Raw genomic sequence first — 20,806 nt, forward strand, 5'->3', positions numbered from 1 at the left:
CTCGGAGGGGACTGCGTCATTTCACAGAGGAGGAAAGCTGAAGCGTATGGGATTGTGCTTTACTAGGGATGGAGAAACAAAGTAGCACGTGGGCGCCTTAGTTCTGCCGTCTGGGCCCACAGAGGCAATGGAGAGGCCAGATGTACCCTGGAGGGGCGGTGGCCTGCTGTGTTCAGCGCAAGAACACAGGACAGGACTGGAGCGGGGAAGACTTGAACAGCTGGAAGGGCCTGTCCTGATGGCTCTGTATAGAGGGCGGAGCAGTGCCAATGTAGGAAGGACCTGGCTGGCCTGGGCAACCTGAGGTTCCGGGTCTCCTTGGGCATGCCCTGGTTCTGTGACCTTCCTTAACCAGCAACTTTTTCTTCTGAGCCTATTTCTTCCTCTGCTGAGTAGTTAAAACTTGCCTTTGCCGCTCACTGGTTTGTGAGCCTCTCACCTGCCAATGCACCACACCTGTTTTTCAGGCACACCTGCTTGTGCAATGCTGCTGTCTAGCAGCGAAAGCGGAAACACCTACAGGGCGAGCCAAGCCGTCGGGCGGCTGGCTCAGGGAAGCCACCCACTTGCAAGAGGTGCCCAGGACCGCCGCCGCTGCCTTGCGGAATTCCCTCCTGGGCGCTCCATCCACTGTCCTTGGGAGCTAGGAGAGGCCAAGGAAACCCAGGGGCAGCCATGACGGAGCCCGATGCTGAGGACCTGGACACCCTCATCGACCAGCTAGACTACTTGCCGGGCCACTTCCACCTGGAGATGCAGCTCAACTTCGAGCCGCGCTCACCAGCCCAGCTGCGCGCCCGGGACCTGAAGCTCCAGCGGGAGGGTCTGCGACAGGAGCTGGAACTGGTGGCCACCCCGCAGCTGCCTGCTGTGCGTCACCTCCTGGGAACCTTTTCCTTCTACCTAGAGAGGCTGGACGAGGCCCGTGAGCGTTTCCTGGAGGTGGCCCGCGAGGACCCCGGCAACCTCAATGCCTGGGCCAATCTAGCCCACGTCTACGGGCAGCTGGGCAAGGAGGAAGAGGAGGAGGCGTGCGCAGCGCGACTGGCCAGCCTCATGGGTCTGGCAGAAAATTCTGAAGATTCCAGGGACCCCGAGGATTCCTCCGGGGACCTCCGTCTCCGCGCTGCCCGCTGCCTGGCGGAGCAGGGATACGCACACGGCTTCGACGTGGGCTGTGCCAGTCCAGAGGAGCACAGGCAGGTGCTGGAGGCGGGCATTGCACTCTACGACAAAGCGCTGGGCTATGGGCAACAGGTGGGTGCTGGAAGGACTGTTGTCATCCATTTCCTTTGCAGGTTGCCCCCGTAGCTTTGCGCTCCTGGGTGCTGCCTTTCTAGCTCTGTTTCTGCACTAAGCAAATCCAACCAGGCTATGTCATCCCGTCTCCATCCTCTGCCAGCAAGTAGCTGTTGTCAAGCCTGTGCCCAGTCAGCTACTTAGAGGCACCACTAGACACCAAAAACTTGGCAGATTTTCTTTCTCCTCTCTACTCTCATCCACGCGTCTCTTTATACCCCTAATTTTGTCCGCTCTACTGCCTCAGCTTCTAAAAGCTTCCCTCTCTTCTCCAGCCTTCCTCTGCCAGCCCAGCCTCTGAAACGTCCAGCCTGGACTTTTGCTCACTCTCCAGCTCTGCTCTCCTGCCCCATGCTTCAGAGTTGCCACATCTCACTGGCCTTGTCCTCAGCCCGGGTCCCCTCCCCACTGGCTGACAGAATGACTCCTAGGCTTGAGTGGCATCTGAGGCCCTCAGTCCTTCATCCAGGCTTTCACTACATCCCACATCCACTCCATTTCCCAGTGAGCACAGGCTCCTTACAGCTCTCTTCCTGTGTCTCATCTGTCTCTTCCTGGGGTACCATCTCTGCTCCTGTGGCCCGCATAGCCCTCTGTAGCCCTCAAGTGTGCCTCAAAATTCCCCTTCCAATGAAGCCTCCAGGCTGGTCATAGCCTCCTCTTAGCTTCCCCAGCACTGTGCCAACTGTCCCTCAAGCCTGTCCCTCATGTTCAGCCTCAACAGCTTTGAGAGGGAGCACAGTGTTCATCAGATTTCTCACTGTAAACCAGTGTCACTGGCACACAGTGACCCTCCCAGGTCCTGGCGTTAAATAGATCCTAGTATACCTGTCATTTATCCTGCAGATCAAGAGTCCTGTGTTCAGCAGCCTATGTAATAAGCACTCATGAGTGAGCAGCCCTGTGGGTCTGGAATCTAGGTGTGGTTCCACTCAGTGCTTGGGGCAATGGTATCCTCTGAAGGTTTGCCTGACTGGGGACCATCTACAGCCACACCAGTTCATATTCAACAGGGTATGGCTCTAAACTGGTTGTTGAGACTTTTGTTGTTTTCTGTTTCTCAGAAACAAGTCATTGCAGGGGAGGGGAGTTATACAGGTCAGAAATACCAATAAGTGGGCTCATGGAGGGGGGCCATCCTGGAAGCTGCCTGTCACTGAGGCTGATGGAAGAGTGACATGGGGATGTTATTCACTTGAGAGCAGTGCTCTGGCGAGTCTCCACTCACAAAGCCTCCGCACACATCCAGAGTGTCTTTTCCAACAAAGCGTATGAGTTCTTTAAGGAGAAATGTTGGAATGGCGACCTCGTGGAGGCCAAGTTGGAGGGTGTGAACTTGACCTGAGGACAACAGTGCAGGGTAGAGGTCAAGGTTCAAGGCCCAGCCCCCTGAGATGTCCACTCCAATCAACTGGTACCTTGCCCTCCAAGTGCCCTTTCCTTCCCTGTGAAGTGAGATTATAATGACATGTGTGTCAGAGGCTTTCTCATTAGTATAATGGTGGTGCCATTTGCTTGATGACATAATGAAGAGTTAATGTTTGTGAAGTCCCTAGAAAGGGCCTGCACAGAGACAGCCATAGGTGAGCCTCCATTTTCTCAGCCAGCACTGTGTGTGTTGAGTGTGGTTGTGGTCACAGGTCACAGCAACAGCAACAAACAGTGTGGTGCTTGAAACGCCCTGGGTACTGAGCTGGATGGAGGCTGAGAGACTCAGCCTCAGGGCCATCCACAGTGGAGGTTTCTCTCCATACTGCCGTCTCCCCATCCGGTGGGATGACACCGGAAGGAAGACTTATAGTTAATAAGGTCCTTTCTGATCTCAGGAGGTAGAGAGGGTGGAGGAAGGGCTTTCTAGAAGAAGTGGTCAGGGAGGCAAAGGTTTAGGAGTGGCAGAAAAACAGAGGCCAGCTCTTCCCTATCTGTTTAATCACCACGAGTCACAGTGGGCGTGGGCACTGCCCAGCCATTGGCAGCCAGAGGATGGAATGCTAAGAGGTTGTTGCTTTGGGGAGCTGCCTCTCAGCTCTGTGCAGAGCAGTTGTGGCCATGAGAAAAGCAGGGTTTGCTGGTGCTCATAGAGGGCCTGGTACTGCATATGTGATCCATAAATAGGACAGCAGAGATGACTGTGGCAGGCACCTGGGCCGGGGAACTCGTCTGTGTTACCACTTTGCTGTGTGGCTTTAACAAGCCGCTTGCCTCTGGCCTCCGTGCAGACCTCACAGATGTCAGTTCTGAGCTCTGGATCTCTGCCTGAGATGTACTGTGATCATCCTGCGAAACAACAGAGAGACCTGGGGGTGCCTAACAGGTGATTACTGGATTTCTCAACACTTAGCAGTACCTGCTGGTGTTTAAGAAGTCCCTGTGTTAAGAAGCTTCAGGAGAGTAAGCAAATGTTACTTCCTTCATTAGTCTCCTCACCCAAGCCCTTCCTCTGGGAGCAGAACAAATTCCTGATGCCCCTATTGGGGTCACAGGCCCACGGCACAGACAGTCTAAACACTGAGCACCAGAGAAAACTTGGCGAAACGAAACCAGTTCTCCAGAGCCTGACAATGGAAGTAGACTTCAGTGGCACGTGGGGGAACCAGTGTTGGCATCATCGGCGACCTGAAAAATCCAGGTCATACAGACTAAAGAAGCAGTGAACAAATTCTAGAGAAGTAACGCTTTCCAGCAGAAGTGACTGGCGGGAGCTTCTGGAAAAAGCAGGAATCATCTGGCAGGAGGAAGATGAGGGTATTCCCAGCGTCGTGCCTTGTAAAGGTCCTGCAGCAGGAGGACCCACAGAGCATGAGACCATTGGCCTGGGCCCCAGGAGGCAGCTTGAAGCTTTGTAGAGATCACATGATGATTCAAGAGCTGCCGCTGGGGTCCCACCTTCCTCTTTAGTCACAGTTCTCCTGACTTTGTCAGCCCCCTGCCACTGCAATTCTAAGATACAATTCTCCAGATGTCCTGGGCAGCTTTATCCCTCCCTGAGTAGGACTACTCTCTGCCTCAAAATCAAATCCATCCATTAGAGCCTGGCCCACATGTCACCTGCTCCTGGGAGCCTCACATAGCTGCCCCCCCCCACCACATGCACACACACACACACACACACACACACACACACACACACACACACACACCTCCCAACTTCATCTTACATCAGGTCCAGTTGAGAGACCCAGCTAGCAGTTTGTCTGAAGGTACTGAGCCTAGCCAGGGCGGGTTGAATAGTGCCATTCTAACCTTCTCAGGAAGGCCTTGGCTTTTCTCTGGGATCAGAGGAGAGCACTCTCGCAGACCTGGGATGAGGAGTGCTGAGCGAGCTCAGGTTGGCCAGTCACCATTTGTTGGGAAGGTGTTGAGGGCAGAAAGCGGAGGCTCTCAGGGTGGGAAGTAGACTGAAGGAGTGCCCAGCTGTGAGCGTTAGCACTTGCTTTTGGTGGGTAGTGGCCAGCAAAGCTTGTGCAGGGTAGGAGCTTTCCTTCCTCTTGCATGGGGCTACAACAGACAGGTAGGTTGGGCCAGGAGCTCCTTGAGGCCAGAGGCCAGTTGACTTCTGGGAAGCAGCAGCTGTTCATTGGCTAAGCCCTACTACAAAAGCTTTAAAGCAAAGTCTTTTAAAGTGTAGAACTTTTCAGCCGGGAGTGGCAGGCGGATCACTGTGAGTTCGAGGCCAGCCTGGTCTACAAAGTGAGTCCAGGACAGCTAAGATAACATATAGAAACTCTGTCTTGAAAAAAACTGTGGAACTTTTCTATTTCTTCAGAAAAGGAATATCCCCCAGACACTCAGTTATTTCATCTTTATTCCTTTTTCTCAAAATATTGGGGGCCTGACACATGCACAAACATGTACATAGACACTCACACATGCACAGACACATGTACTCACATGTACATCCACACATGTGCTCTCACATAAGAGCGCACGCATGTATGCTCACACATACGCTGTTGCTAAAATGTCTTCTCTGGGGGCGGGCATAAACAGTACAAAGCGGGCTACAATCCCACCGAAGTCCACCATGGGGAGCCAATGGGTTTATTAGGCTTATTTACCAGTGAGTTGGGGGGAGGGGCATGCGGGGTTACAGGAAGGAGCATGAAAGATCTTAAACAACCACACTAGGAAGTCTGAACTCAGTGTGAATGATGACTCCCCCAGGGCTGTGTAGATGGAGCGACCCCCCCCCCCCCCGCCCAAATCCTTTCCCACCTAAATCCTCTAGCCTCCCACCCCAGGAATCCAAGACCATGTGCAATTAGGGCAGAATCACTTACCACTGGTTGGGAGGGTTAGCTAGATACTCACATTGAGGGGCCTACGAGTCTCTCTGACCCCTCCTTCCAGGAAGGAAGGTCAAAGGCTCAACTGTGCTGAGCTTTTGCGAGCTGAAGACGGTCCTGCACCACACACGCCTGCCAATATAGATGCAGAGTCACATGTGAACACACATGAACACTCATTTGCACATATGCTCACGTACACAAGTGAGCATGCTCATACACTCCCACACAAGCCCCTCCCCACCCCTCACAGCAAGCCTGGGTAACAGTAAGACTCACTCCCAAACTGGAGCCTGTAGGCTGTCTGAGCCCAGAACTTCACTTTTATTCGCATTTTTTGTCTAACTCTGACCTCACATGTGCTCCCCTCACACGCAGGGAACAGCAGGCTCCAGAGGGACCAGTGCACTTAGGTTATTTGGATTTTACCATCAGTGATGCTGGAGAGCAGGGGAGTGATGCCTCGGGCCTGCTTCACCAACAGTGAGCATTCTACTTTTCATGCCCAGCAGGGTTTAAGAGGGGACCCTCAGTCAGCAACCCCAGGATCCCCATGTGCACATGGGTGCAGTCTGCTTTGATCCAGTTCAGCTAGAAACAGGAACGGATAAAGCCAGACCACAGGCTGATGAGCTGGGCACTGCGCGTGCCTGTGATTTTTCTCCACCATCTCACTTGATCTCACAGAAATGCTGGCAATGCCACATCATTAACGCCATTCCACACATGAGAGGACAGAGGCTCCGAGGAGTGTATACTTTCCCAAGAGCACACAGCCATGAGTGACAGGTAGGGACCAAAGTCAGATGCACAGGCTCAGGGTACAGCATTCTTCGGAGCCGCTCAGCTTTGCTGCTCATTGCTTCTGGGGCTGCTGCTGCTGCCTTCTCTCTCCATTTACCTGGTAACCTTTGCGGCTGGGTCTCCATATTCTAAGAAACACAACCCCAGAGGTCAGTTGTTTTTAGCGTCTTGACTCAATTATGTCTGACAGGAGAAGCCATATCTATGGGGTGGCTGCACAGTGGAGCCACTGGCGAGTTGGGGAGACTCGTGCCTACTGCTCTTAACTTGAGAGGCACAAGACTCCGTCAGGCCCACAGCCACTGCAGACCCCGGAGTCTGCCTTAGATCCCCAACAATGAAACAGAGATATGTGGAGTCAGTGTGGGGGCCACACAAAGCAAAGATGACCCACAGGGCCTGCAGATTGGTGACAGGCTAAGGGACAACAGGGAGCTGTGCTTGATCTGCTCACAACTTGAAGTCTCAGTGGCACCATCTAGGGAGCCCAAGATGACGACCCTCACTTCCAAGGCATTGCCCTCAGTTCCCAAATTTCCTCCATCAGCCCACTTACTACCCCTGCCACAAGCATCTTAGATGGGCAGGATGTTCCCAGACACAGAGACTGGCTCCGTGGCCTTCTGGGATCCCTGGTTGGAGCAGGGGGACCTCAGATGTCTGTCGTTTCACACACACCAATAAGACCACTAGTACCCCCAGCAGGGTTGGAAGAACCTCTTCCTGTCCTGTCCTGCCCTGGGTGCTGCCTGTGTCGCCGCCACCGCTGAAGACATTCCAGTTGGGCTAGAAGGACACATTCCTAAGCAGGTCTGACACCTTGCGATTATCTCTGCAGTGTCAGTCCTCACAAGGTCAGACCGGTTTTTGGAGGGAGGCAGATCAGAACCTGGATGCTGGCTCTTCTTCCTGGGCTGTAGGGTTGAGCTGTGTGGCTCTTAGGCTGTTTTCTAATCCATACGAGGAAGACACTACACTCTCCCGAGGCTGCTGTGAGAATCAGGTGCCACTGTGCCCCAAAAGCCCAAGTGACCCGGAAGAAACCTTCCTCCTTTCCACATCAGTCCCCTCCTGGGAGAACATTAGTCAGATCTCAGGGGCCTCCCTGGAATGTTAAGTGCAGCTGCCAGGGCAAAGTTCACCCCACCAGGTAAACACACTCTGAGAACATGGTTGACCATCACTCCAATGAGAAGCCTACAACTCTGTAAAATGAGGGTTTAGTGAGGGGGGAAAAATCCTTTAAAATCACCAAGCCTTCAAAGGCCCTGTCTCTGAACCCCTGAGGCACCACCCATGGACATGCCTGAGTTAACACAAACCTGCCCTGTGACAGGATAGCTCACTTCTAGGTCACCTGTCCATGTCCTTTACCCTACAAGCCACAGAAGCAAGATCTTCAGGCTTCCCCCAAGGAGGACAGTTTTTGATGCTTTGGCCCATTGAAAAGGGTTACACACCTGTCAGCCCACTTTCACCCCACCTCTTCCAGTCCAGCCAGTGGCTTTCAAACTTGGCACAGTAGAGAGGGCTGTAAGCACACAGCCTCCTGGGCCACACCTCTAGAGCCACAGAGGAGTGAGTCACCAGTTTGCATTTCAAAGGCAGGCCTGGAGGCTCCTAGCACACCTGAACTGAGGCAGGAGGATTGCCACAAGTTTGAAGCCAACCTAGGCTACTCCATCTCAAACAAACAAACAAACAAAAACAAAAACAACAAACAAACAAACAAACAAACAAAACCACAATGTCTTAGGGTTTCTATTGCTGCAATGAAACACCATGGCCAAAAAAGGAAGTTGGGGAGGAAAGGGTTAATTTGACCCACACTTCTACAGCACTGTTCATCATCAAAGGAAGCCAGGACAGGAACCCAAAAGGGGCAGGGACCTGGAGGCAGGAGCTGATGCAGAAGCCATGGGGCCAAACCAAGCTTAACGGTTTGACTGCCAATATAACAAGTTAGCTAAGCCTGGGTGCGGTGATGCACTCCTACAATCCTAGGAAGCAGTGAAGGCAGGATGCTTTCAAGCTTTAGGCTAGGCCACTGCCTCAGTTTTCCCATCTGATGGTAACTAATGATTCTCATTTTCCCTCCCATGCAGGACATCCCAAAGCCCTAACTAAACTGAACATGGTTTGCAAATGGTAGACATTTTTTTTTAAAGATTTATTTATTAAGTATGTATAGAATATTCTGCCTGCATATACACCTGCAAGCCAGAAGAGGGCGTCAGACATATTATAGATGGTTGTGAGCCACCATGTGGTTGCTGGGAATTGAACTCAGGACCTTTGGAAGAACAGACAGTGCTCTTAACCTCTGAGCCATCTCTGCAGCCCAAGCTAGACACTGTTTAAACCCCAGCTCTTTGAGGTTAGATGTTGTGAGGGAAATGTGGACTTGAAGTCCAAGGCAGCTTGAAATTGCAGGTGAAGCCTGTCATCTCTGTGGCTTCCCGCCTACAAAATGACAAGAGACGCCGAAGAGCACCAGGAGGATGCTCAGGGAATGGCTCAGATTCTATCCCTCCCTCCCTCTCACCTACAGGTAGTCCCAGGATGACTGCTCTCTTTCACTGTAGACTCAGGCTGGGCCTCCTGTGTGCTTCTTTCCTGAGAATCTGCCCCAGGATGGAGGCCAGGCTGAAGCTTAGGGTCTAGTGCTGGCTGACCCCGCTCAGACGTTCAAGGCACTGGTGATGATTGGTCATGGGGTATCCCACACAGAGCCCAGAAACTCCTTCCTCAATGCTCTCAGCCTGTGCCTCCTCCCAGGCTGTCAGAACCCCAGCCCCCAGGAGCTGGGAACCCTGGAGCTATGCACCTAGGCAGCCCACCGAGGTTCCACAGCAGGAGAGAGGCAGGCAAACCCTCAGCAGCCACAGGCCTGTTTAATTTAATGCACTGTGGCTTGCCAGGTTGCCCCTGGTAACAGCTTCAGCTGCTACTTCCAAAACGCGGAGGATTTTTAAAGGGACAGGCTAATTTCAGGCTGGCATTGCACTGCAGAGGGAACAGCTGCTTCTCCTGGGTGCTGAAAACCCTGCAGCCCTCCGAGGCCTCCACTCCATGTCCGCTGATCCCACCTGTAACCCAGAAGCCTGCCTGCAGCCGGAAGCCCACTCACAAGTGTGACGTGCTTAGGGGTTACTTTGAGATTGGTCACATATGTCACTCAGATAGCTACACTTTCGAAAATCATCCCAAAGCCCTAATTAAACTGACCGTGTTTTGTAAATGGTAGACACTGTTGGGGGCGGGGCGGGGGTGGTGGTGGCTAGGAGCTGCTCCTGCAATTCAGGGATAGGGCTGCCAGGTGGTGGTAACCTTTCCTTCGTGAAAAGCATAAGCAGGTTCTAACTTTGAGGATGTTGGCAGTGTGCAGAGCGGTGGGGGAAGGGCGGCTTGCAGACCTTGATGTTAACTTGCGTGGAACTTTGGGTACACCACCCGACCTCTCTGGTCTCAGTGTCCCTGGATAATAAGGAGATGGGTAGGAGTGTTGTGGGAAAGGCTGGAGGCTAGGACCATGGAGGAATGACTTTAACCTCCAGCTCTGTCATCCACTGACCATGTGGCTCAGGCGAATAACATAATGTCTTTAGACCTGACCGGCAACGAAAGGGTGTTCACAAAGCAAGAAGAGGCCTGCCCAAAGGCAGGGAGTCGGGCAGGTGTGGTAGCACACACCTGTAGCGTAAGCACATGGGATCACACATGCAAAGCTACCCCCTGGGCTACACAGCAAGTGCAGCACTAGGCTAAATAAAAAGATGCTGCTTCAAAGGAAAAAAAAAAAATTGATGGCACAACCAAAACTGGAACTTTGTGGAAATAAAGATGCCTGCAACCCGAGAGAAGAGGGGGAGAGGGTAAGGTGGGGTGTCTTCAGGATCCATCTGGGGCACTGAAACAGATTACACTAGACAAAGCAACGCCGGGCCAGCCCACACTAGGGGAGATGGAATGAGTGTTTACCCTGGGAGGGTCCTGCCCACCCCTCGCGCCCCCCTCCCCCAGCCCAGGGTCTATCCTCCTTTGCAGTTACGCAGCCCCTAAGCAACTCATCCCCAGGGTCACCCAGTTGGACCACTCAGGCATGTGAGCTGTCCAGCCTCTGCCCTGCTTATTCCAAGCCAGGGACCATTCTGGAGGTCTGTAAGGGGGGGGGGGGGAGGGGGGGCGGAAGGAAGGAAGGAAGGAAGGAGAAAAAGAAGAAAAAAGAAAAGAAAGCAAAGACCCCATGGGTGGGAGTGACATCATCCTGCGGTAGATGGTCTGCATCACTCTCAGGGTCTTGCTCCTCCTCCAGGGTTTGACAGTGCAGTGCAGTGAGCAGAGCACGAGAGAGCTATGGAGCTAAGCGAATAAGTCAGATCCCCGGATCCGCCATCTCCAGCTGTGCTACCCTGTGCAAGTCGCCTCTCTACACCTGCTGTAAAGTAGGCTAACACCTGGGTTCTAAGTTTGCTCTGAGATCCAGGCAAAGGTCATGAAGGCCTCAGCACACACACCAGGCCCATCTGTACCCAGGTCTGTTTCCCTAGCTTGTGAACCTGCTAATGCCAGGGTTTGATTGTCCTTCTTGTCATTGGAGGCCTCATTCCCAGGGCACCTCAGAGGTGCTCAGAAATGCTGGCTGGTTTGAATGGTGCTGAGTAAGGGGGTGTGTGGAGAGCGAGGTGAGGGAGCCCCTGGGCTGAGAAGGCAACAGAGGGAATGAGGAGATGAATGTGGAGGGAGGCGCCAGGGCCAGAGGCAGAGTTGCAGACATGCACTGGGGATTTTATTGGTTTTCATTAAAATTCCTTCCCAAGGCAGGAGGAGCTACCCCTCCCCCCACCCCAAATAGCAGCATAAATATTTTATCTGGTGCCCAAGTCAGTCTAAATGCACAGCAAGGCTGGCAAGAATAATAATGAGAAAATATCCAGGGAGGCCGGGTTAGGCGGGTGAGGCTGAGCGGCATGGACTCACTTAACAGCCCCAAAAGGGCTTTCTTGGGAAGATGGAAGTGAGGATCGTGCCAGAGGGGTGAAATAGGAGAAGAAAGGAGAAGGCAGGTGAGCAGAGCAATCCCCCCACCCGGGGTGTGTGTGTGTGGTGGTGGTCGGGGGAACCAGAGGCTGGGTAGTGTTAGCTGGAGAAGGGAAAAAGTGTTTCCATACCTGCTCTGTGATGGCTGCTTCACTAGGGACCCATATGGCTAATCTCAAATGCCCTTTGATCAGAGAAGTAAAGCAACTTGCCTAAGGCTGCCCAGCTGGGCGCTGTCATCAGGGCTGCTGAAGACCAAAGGCCTCCCGACTGAACCTGTTGCCTCTTTGAGTTCAAGCTCACAAGTGTGGGGACCTGTACACAACAGCCTGTGTATCTCAAGAACCACCATACAGTGTGCCATTCTTTCCTTCCTAGATCCCAATAGAGGAGAAAAGGAGCTGGTACTTCACCATGGCAACGCTCTTCCTCAGGTCAGGCCTGGGACTGGAGATGGCTTGGGGATGGTGGAAGGGGTGTGGCCTGGAGCAGAGGTGGGTGGGCCTTCCTATGGCAAGGAGCCTGCGGTCACCATGGCAGCAGGTCTGGGGCGGCTCAGGGGCCACAACCTTTTACTGTTCACAGGCTGGACGGCATCCTCCTGGAGATGGGCAGTGAGGATCAGAAGAGGCTGCCAGCCTTCAATCGTACTCTGGCCTTGCTCCGGGAAGTCCTCAAGTCCTCAGACTCCCGACACCAAGGTGGGAACTGCAGGCAGGGTTGAAGCGCCGTCCTGCCCCCCCCCCCCCCCCCCCCGTCAATAGTTCCGTCTGCCACCAGCCCTGTCTCTCTTTTTGCCTCACCCTGGTTCATGTCACAGTCATATATTTATCCAAAGAAGCCCAGGCTACTTGTCCCAGTAAATAAAGCCACCACAGAGCATAGCAGCCCCAGGTGTGACGCCAGACTCAGTGGTCCCAGCAGCGAGTGTCATGTGAATCAGTGTATGGAAGGCTGGGACACCAGTGGCAAAACAACTTACCAACATGGAAACAGGCAACGAGAGGATTTATTGAAGTACACGTCAAGGTAGTGGAAGGGACGCTTTCAGAGAAATTAGGCACCGATGGAGAGTTTCCAGCAATTGGGAGTTGCTTGGTCTGTTTCATGTGCGGACCCCATCTGGGTCATCCTGTTTAGTGGTAACTTTTACAGTAACTTGCTCTTCTTGAAATGGCTGTCTGTGTGAGGAGCCCTGGGACCTTTGGGAATTAGACACCACGGGTCACTAGAGGTCAGGCTCTAGACGTTTTGACTAGTCTGTAAAAGTACAGGACATTTGCTTTTATTTGGGGCCTTTTGCCTCTATGGTCAGGAGGGTCCCAGAGTGCTGAGCTAGCCTGTGCTACATGGTAAAACTTCCACGAAACCAGACAAAACCCAGAGAACAGGTGATGACATAGATCCATATTTTGGACTGTGTAACATGTGTCCCCATCACCTTCCACATCCCCCGACCCCCCCCAAACCCCTCAACCCCCATCTATGGTTAGGGAAGAAGTTGAGTCATTTGTCCTGAAGGCCAACCAGCAATCACAGGGACTACACCCCCAGGAGGCCACAAGAGCATATCCCTGAAATGACATGTCCTGTGCGACATGCTTACAGCGAGCAGTGGAATGTGTCACGTCATATCCTCGGGCGTCCTATACCCTCCGGCGTCCTATACCCTCCCTCTACCATGCCCGTGCTCCCCCCGCCCCCCACTGCTCGCTCCCTGGAGACCCTCTCTTGCCCTCCCCAGCTTTGGCCTGGTGCTATGTGGGCATCCTGCTGGAGAGGAAGGCCACCTTCTCTACCACACCCATGGGTGTCCACGAATACGGCTACTCAGGGACGGAGCCCCTGGACTGCTTCGGCAAGGTATGGATGTGTCCTGGCCATCCCTACTTTGCAAACTGGGTCTTCCATATCTCCCTCAGAGCCCTCTGCATCTTTGGGCCACCCTCTACTATGTGACTCAACCTGGGAAGGATCCTACCTCAGCCCTCCATCTCCATCCTCTCCTTACCAAAAGCCAAAGTGTCAGCCCCGCCCCTCCCATGCCTGTTCTGTTCTGCCCAAGAACTCCCTCACTTAACCCGGCGGCTGCCCATCCCTCTAGCCTTGAAATGGGCCCTGGAGCAGTCCCCATGGATGCCTGTGTATATACCATTCCCTTGGCTGTGTTTCTTCTTTCTCATCCCCAGTGGTTTAGTAGAGAGAATGAGTTTATTGGGGTCTCCTTACTGGCTCTACCTCAGGCCATGTGACTCTGAGCCAAGTCACTCAGAACAGGTAGCAATCAATACCAGCACTGGTGGGGAGAGCTTGGCCCAGCTAGAAACCCCATAAGTATCAGGAGGAAGAGGTGGGCTCTGACCCTACCTTTTAGCAGGCCCCACGTCAATGGCGAAAAGCCTTGAGGTAGACTCCAAGGAACTGGGGGCTGGTGGGCTTGCCCCAAAGTGCAGAATTCAATGTGGTTGCTGTATGACAGAGCCATGTGGATGCTGGTCATGGGTCATGGGATCTGTGACCGGTGGGACAGCTTTATGCTTCCTGCCTGCCTTCTTCCCGTTTTAGGCTATTGAGATCTCCAAGGACCAACCTCCCATCCTGAACCACCTGGCCAAAATCTTCCACTTCCTAGGGAAACAGGATATGGCCATAGGGACCTGCAACATGGCCCTGGACATACTTAGAGACCCGCAGCTCAACTGGCAGGCGTACTGCACCAGGGCCAAGGTGAGTCTGGCCTGCAGGCCCCCTTACCCTGCCGTGAGGAACAAGAGGCCAAAGGGCAAGGGCTCTGATCAGCTCCAGTGCCCTGGAATCCTCATGGTGGAGAGCTTGGGAATCCTCTAGATACCTGAGAGTGCCTGCACTTTGAGCTAAGGGTTGCATTTGGTGCCGTGTGGAAACACGGAAGCAAGCACCTCCAGGGAGTTCACTCCTGACTGACCGACCGCTATTACTAGGCCCATCTTCGGCAGCTTCGCTGTCTCTTGAGAGAATGGGCTGTAACCGTGTCCTCAATACTGCCAGTCACACCATGAGGTGAGATCTGCCTCCCTCCGTTCTCCTTGCTGGACCCAGCTCCTCCTCTGGCACCCCATAGAACCCAGCTGCTTGAGGCCACACCTGCAGCTCTGATCTCAATTTTTCTCTGAGTTAAGCAGCAGCCTCCCAGCCCTGGTCTTCTTCTCTACTGCCTCTCACCTGGCCTTGTTGGTAGCCAACGTGCTTGCGGTCTCCATGGCTGCAGGAACAGAAAACATCCTCTCTACAGCTGATGCAGTCGTTACCGGTGATAAGGGCAGTCACTGGAAAACCAGAAGGGAGTGCTACAAACTTTTTTCATGCTGTGCCCTAGTTCAATTCTCCCAAGAATCCCCCCGAGCGGTGAGACATGTCCAGTCTGTGGATGGGGCACAACACAGAGAGGCAGCCAGCTTCCTCCTGGTCCTGCACTCACTTTGTGAGAACCAAGGCCATATCTCCTCCCCTCTGCTCTCTGTGGTTCCAAAGGTCATACTCGCTACTCCAGAAGACCAGAACAGGAAAAAGTAAGACAGAAGGGGATGGATAGGTCAAGGTGGATGCTTCTGCCCACTGTGTGACCAGGAGCCCAGACCCGGTTGGCTGAGATAACTCTGCCCAATGCTTGTTCTGACTCACTCGCTTTCTTCCAGCTCACTGGCCTGGGTCTCCACCTGGACCGCTCCCCTCATAGATGCCTCGCTCCTTTCCCGCAGTTCTGACAAAACTTTAGCTTCTTTCTAGCGGCCGCTTATGAAACTCTCAAACTACTTGCCGGTATTTTCTGTTCTTTCCTGCTTTATTTTTCCTCCTTAAACACCTAACACAGGATTCACTGTTGGCCGTGTTTATTCTTTCTCCCTACTGACATACAAGCTTCGTCATTCTGTTTTTCACTGTCTCCTCAGTGCCTGCCACACAGTAGGTTTTGCCAACTGCTAAGTTTGCAGCTTAGAAAACGGAGTGTAAAGCTGAGTATGGTGGTGCACGCCTTTAACCCCAGCAGTAAGGGAGGCAGAGACAGGCACATTGCTGTGAGTTCGAGGCCAACCTGGCCTACAAATCAAGTCCTGGGCAGCCAAGGCTACACAGAGAGACCCTGTCTTGAAAAAAGAAGAGACAAGAAAGAAAATGGGGTGTAGATGATGTGAAACTTCTTCCAGCTAATTGGGGGAGGGGGGCCCTGAATAAATGGATGGGTGGATGAATAAATTAATGAGTGAGTGAATGAGTGAATAAACGAGCCAGCTCCTCACGGTATAAGGCGGGAGACAGAGTGGGGCACAGATCTAAGGCGTAGGACCCCTGGGTCCCAGCTTGGAGTGGCAGGCTTCCTGTAGCTACACAGGATGTTCCCGGTTGCTGCTGAGAAGCAGCCCGGCTTTTTCGTTGGCTCATAGAAGAGATAGACATCTTGTGTGGAGTGCTTCCTGAGTTGCCCCCTCCGTTGCAGGTCCGAATCAGAGCCTATGTCCATGACCTGGAACGTGCCAAGGTGGGACTCGGGGGTATGCCTGACAGGAACTACCTGGCCTGTGCCAAAGCTGACCTTGAGGAAGTGGTCAAAGTGTGCCCAGGCCTCAGAACCTACCTAGATATCAGTCAGGTAAGAGAGACAAGGGTTCCTGGGCACTGAGGACAGAGAGGAGTCAGTGGTGTCTACCCTGCCCTCCTCCTCTCGCTGCCCCGTGGACTGGATGCAATAATGTGTGTACGGTGTTTGGGAGCCTCCCTCCACTGACCCTCTGCCTCTCTTAGCAGTTAGTACAGACCATGAAGTGCTCAGGGAAGGGTTATCAAAGGTGACCACATCATAATTGTACATGAAAGGGCTTGTTCAAAATCAAAGGCTAGATGTGGAGGGGCTGGGACTACAACCCTAGTACAAGTCTCTCATTTTCAGCCACCACCCTCCCGCCCAGGTTTACTACTACATGGGCGTGGATGCCATGCGGGAGCTGCTGGCAGTGGACGAGGCCGCCCTCAACCAGGCTCTGGTCTTCCTGGCAAAGGCTGGTGAGTTGGAGCTGGGTGACACCCTGCCTGAACTGCAACTGCTGCGCGGCAAATGCCTCCGTGTCCAAGGTGAGGACGCCAATGCTGCGGCCTGCTTCAAGCGTGCAGTGGAGCTGGACGACGCGGGATCCAGCCACACCGAGGGCTTCGGCTGCCTGCTCGAGGCACTGCTGGCCCAATGGAGCCAGGCGCAGCTAAGCGATGGCGAAGTGGGCTGTGAGGTAGACGCCTGGCTGCACCACGCCCAGAGCAAGTACCCTGCAGCACGCCTGCGCCAAGAGCTACAGCGTGTGTGGCGTGGCCACACGGATGAGGTCCTGGGCCTGGCCAGGGCCTTGGTAGCCCAGGGACGACCAGCATTGGTGCGGCTGCTCTTTGAAACCATGGAGCACGAGGGTGAAAACACTGGAGGGCCATGCAAAAGTCCATCCTCCTCCTCCTCCTGAGTCTGATACCCTGAGGAGGTGCCACCCCGAAGAGGCCCCGCCCCAAAGAGGTCTGACACAGATGATTGAATCTAATCATGGCACCTGAGACAGGCCACCTGGCAGAGTGAGCCGAACCAAAGTGATTCTACGCTGGGGCTATAGTTTAAGACAAACCTTGCAGAGCAAGCACAAGGCCCCGGGTTTGTCTCCCATACCAGGGGGAGGGGGATCAAAGCGGATCCTCCCCATCCCGAAAATTGTGAATGGGCACTTGCAGGATATTCGACAGAGCAAAGGAGTCTGGGAGCAGGCCTGAGAAGCCACAGGAAAACTGCTGCTTAAAGAGTTTTACAAACATGCAGAGAAACACGCTCAAGTATCCTGACAGGAAAGATAGCAGTCTCAGATGTGACTTTCCATCCCTCGTGCCTGAGAAACTGCCCTTAGTTTCTCAAGGGCCACACAGAAAGTTTAGCAGAGTGGATCTCAAGTCCTGCAGCCAGCAAAGCATGGCAGAAACAGGTCAAGGTGGCACTGTTCCCGGGTGCAGGCAGGGTCCTGACTTAAGCCCAGGTGCTCAGAGCGGGTCTCTGCCTCTCCATCAGCATCCAGCAGGCCTCTGATTTCATCTGCCTTGTTGGAAGGCTTCTCAGAGTCCTTGAAATAAAATTCACCAGAAACACCTTTCTTTACTTGGCTTCTTTGCTGTTGGGAGGACTTACGGATGAACCCATTTGGAACTTCCATCTGCAGAGGAATGGGGGATTCTAGGAATCTTACACACTTACAATCCCCACTGCAAATGTAGAAATCTACACACACACACACACACACACACACACACACACACACACACACACACACCTGAGAGCTTCTAAATTAGTGGTTTGCAACCTTCTAATGCTGTGACCCTTTAATACAATTTCTCATGTTGTGGTGACCCCCCAACCATGAAATTATTTTATTGCTACCCCATAACTATAATTTGCTACTGTTATGAGGTAAATGTAAGTATCTAATATGTAGGATATATGACCCCTGTAAGGGTCATGACCCACAATTTGAGAACCACTGCTCTAAATCATAGAATGCCCAGGGCCACACAGGAGCTAATTTAACCCAAAATTCTACAGTAAGTCTTGTCTACATGGACAGGGTCCCAGATAGATGAAGATTCAGAACTGAAGAGGCAGACCAGCCCATTCCCTGTCACCTCCCAGCTTTAGGCTTACAGATATGTCATCTTTGGTCAGAGTTAGGCTTCTCTAAAGCCCTTTGAGCCTGTCTACCCATGTCTGCTCCCAAACTGTCTACCCTCTTGCCTTTTCATACCTTGTTTCCCCACTGGCTTTCCCCAGTCATTTATATCCTAAGTGCTCATCTCAGAGATATAGGCTTTGAACTTTTTAAAAATCTGTTTTATTTAGGGTTCTTTAATGTTTATATCTTCCTTTTAACCCACCTACCCTAGATAAGAGAGAAAAGAGGTTAATAGGAACAGGAGAAGTAGACCTTTTTAGACCCAGGTCCTTGGAGTGATTCCATTGGCGTAGTCGGCAGGATTTTAACAGACCAGTTAAACAGCAGTTCAGCAAAGGTGACTGCAACCACAGCTGCTGGAACCCAGAACCTCGAAGTGCTCGCTGGAGTGGAACATCTTGAAGTGGAGCGATGAACAGCCAAGACCAAAAAGTAGCGCCTCTTGTTTTGGGCTCATATATATCTCCTCTCTGTACTAGAATGCTTATCAGTTGGCAAGGACCATACCCCTGAAAGAGGCGGTTCCTCTTCTAATGGACAAACATCACCTGTTCTCTCACAACTCTATTTTCAAGGGAAAAACACTCACACCCTCACACAAGCCTGTTTCACGCCTCATGCTTGGGATCAAAACAGAAACATATTTATATCCACTACATAGAGGCACCCCCAGCAAGTTCTTTGCCTTCTGTCTCTCATGAGCTCCACCTTCTTCAGCATAGAAGGTTTATTGGAATTATGTCCCACCGCAAGTCATTCATGGACATTGTGGCCAAGACTGTGGCTCAGGGTCCCTTGAGATCTAGAGTTCATCCAGAATCATGCCAACTCCCCAATTCTATGAGTGGAAAACTAAGGCCCAAAGACTTGTCCAAGGTCAAGCTCAAAACTGCCTCCCTATTCACGGTCCTTTCAGGGATGCTGCCTGGCCAAGTTTACTCCTGTCAAACTCAGGAGAACCCCAGGTCTTCCTTTTCTTCTCTCATCAAGTACTTCGCAAGAAGAGGCCAAATGCCAGACAAAGCGGCAAACGGTGCAAAGCCATACTGGGGTATTAGCTATAAGTAAGAGCACAGGTGCCCTCCGACTACTTTCCACACAGAATCACATTTAATTGCTTACAAGGAGTTACCTAATTACACAGATAATCACCCAAAAGAATGGCCTGAGTATATCCTGCCACTGGTTACACAGCACTTCCAGTTTAGAGTCTTGTCTCTTGCTTGAACACCACGTCTGAGTTCATCCCAAGGTCCTGTGCCCTCCTCTTTGAAAGGCACTCTCCTCAGAAGCCCAAAGCTCCTCTGTGGGAGTCCGTTGTGAACTTCATCTCAGGCATGCCACCCACAGATGGAGGCTCGAGGTCATGGGCTCTGGATGCAGGCACGTGTCTTGTGTCAGAGGAGCATGCCATTCGAGGGGTAGACGAGCTGTCCCTTACTCTACTGATTGACATGTTAAGCCACAAACCAGGCAAAACTGTGGTCCTTTGCAGTGCTGAGGATACAGAAAAGAGCCACACCAAGGCCACCCTCAAGAGGATACAAACATGGCTAGGGAAAGCCACCGAGGCACAGAGTGTCCAGGGTTGTGGGAGAGCAAGGCAGCTGTCTATTTCTTTCCTTTTTTTTTTTTCCCCCTTTCTGATAACTAGCAAAAAAGTGAACTTTTCTAACTTGTGGGGCTAAACTAGGAATGAGCGCTACAAATAAGTTACTATTGATTGGTTGAAATGTCTCCCAGAAAGCGGCTATCGTAATAGGGTCTGACACTGGGTCTCTGCCATCCTGGACTTCCTCACCAGGAGAAACTCTATTGTGACTGTAGCTGCCAGGCCAGGTCCCCACTCCAGGCTGCAGAAGCTCACATGCACTCACAGAGCACTACAGCTGGTCTGCCTTCCAAGGGGGTCATGAGCTTTAATTAGTTGCTGTTGGTAAGTGTTCTGAAGACGTGGGCGTGAACAAACCAGGACTCTACAGCCTGGGAACTGCTAATTGAGAAATAAATAACACCTCAGGGTACAAAGGACCATACCTGGATTTTCCAGATGGGAGGGGTTATAGCCATGTGCATGGGCAAAGGGGAATAAAAGGCTATTGTGGGCACATGGGTCCCGAGAAATTCTGAATATAACTTCTCTCCCAGTAGGAAGAATATTGCCTCAGGGACCTCGTCCCTGAGGAAAAGCCCTCCCATAAAGCTGGGCTGCAGAGACCCAGAGTGGCTCCTAGAGACAGAACTCCGGTCCACCCAGCTCGGCCTGGCGCCCTAAGCAGGCTGACAACCATCACAGTCATGTGCTCTAGCCAAGCCATAAGGCTGTCGTGATCCCATGTATCTACCGCCCTCCCTCACCAGGTTGTTTAGTATCTTTCTTGCAGGCCAGTTCATCTAACTCAGAAGGGGCTTAGAGTCACGGTAGAGGTCCATGGCCAGACCATCCTGACTGCGCCTGGTCCTGTCTGATCTTGGAAGCTAAGCAGGGTCAGGCCTGGTTAGTACTTAGATAGAAGAATCACTCTAGGGGAGACATTCAGGTATTGATGCCTGGCTCGCCCCACGTCAGTGACCTTCCTTCAGGAATATGTACATGGTGATTCCTGCGCTGCTCTGGCCTGGGTGTCAGGCCCTGTGTCTGTGGAGCCTGCA

The 20,806-nt window shown here is 52.6% G+C and overlaps 1 protein-coding gene across 1 annotated transcript; it reads left to right on the forward strand.

Moving 5' to 3' along the window:
* The first annotated feature begins 606 nt into the window (after positions 1 to 606).
* Positions 607 to 17,234, forward strand: Ttc22 (tetratricopeptide repeat domain 22). Its single transcript, XM_051171539.1, has 7 exons — positions 607 to 1,257; positions 11,808 to 11,863; positions 12,015 to 12,130; positions 13,174 to 13,292; positions 13,995 to 14,156; positions 15,904 to 16,056; positions 16,373 to 17,234. Exons 1-7 carry the CDS (start codon positions 676 to 678, stop codon positions 16,910 to 16,912), a joined length of 1,728 nt encoding a protein of 575 aa, XP_051027496.1. The 5' UTR covers positions 607 to 675; the 3' UTR covers positions 16,913 to 17,234.
* The last annotated feature ends 3,572 nt before the right edge of the window (positions 17,235 to 20,806 follow it).

Source organism: Acomys russatus, chromosome 29 (assembly GCF_903995435.1).
Source record: "Acomys russatus chromosome 29, mAcoRus1.1, whole genome shotgun sequence".
NCBI classification, from domain to species: domain Eukaryota; kingdom Metazoa; phylum Chordata; class Mammalia; order Rodentia; family Muridae; genus Acomys; species Acomys russatus.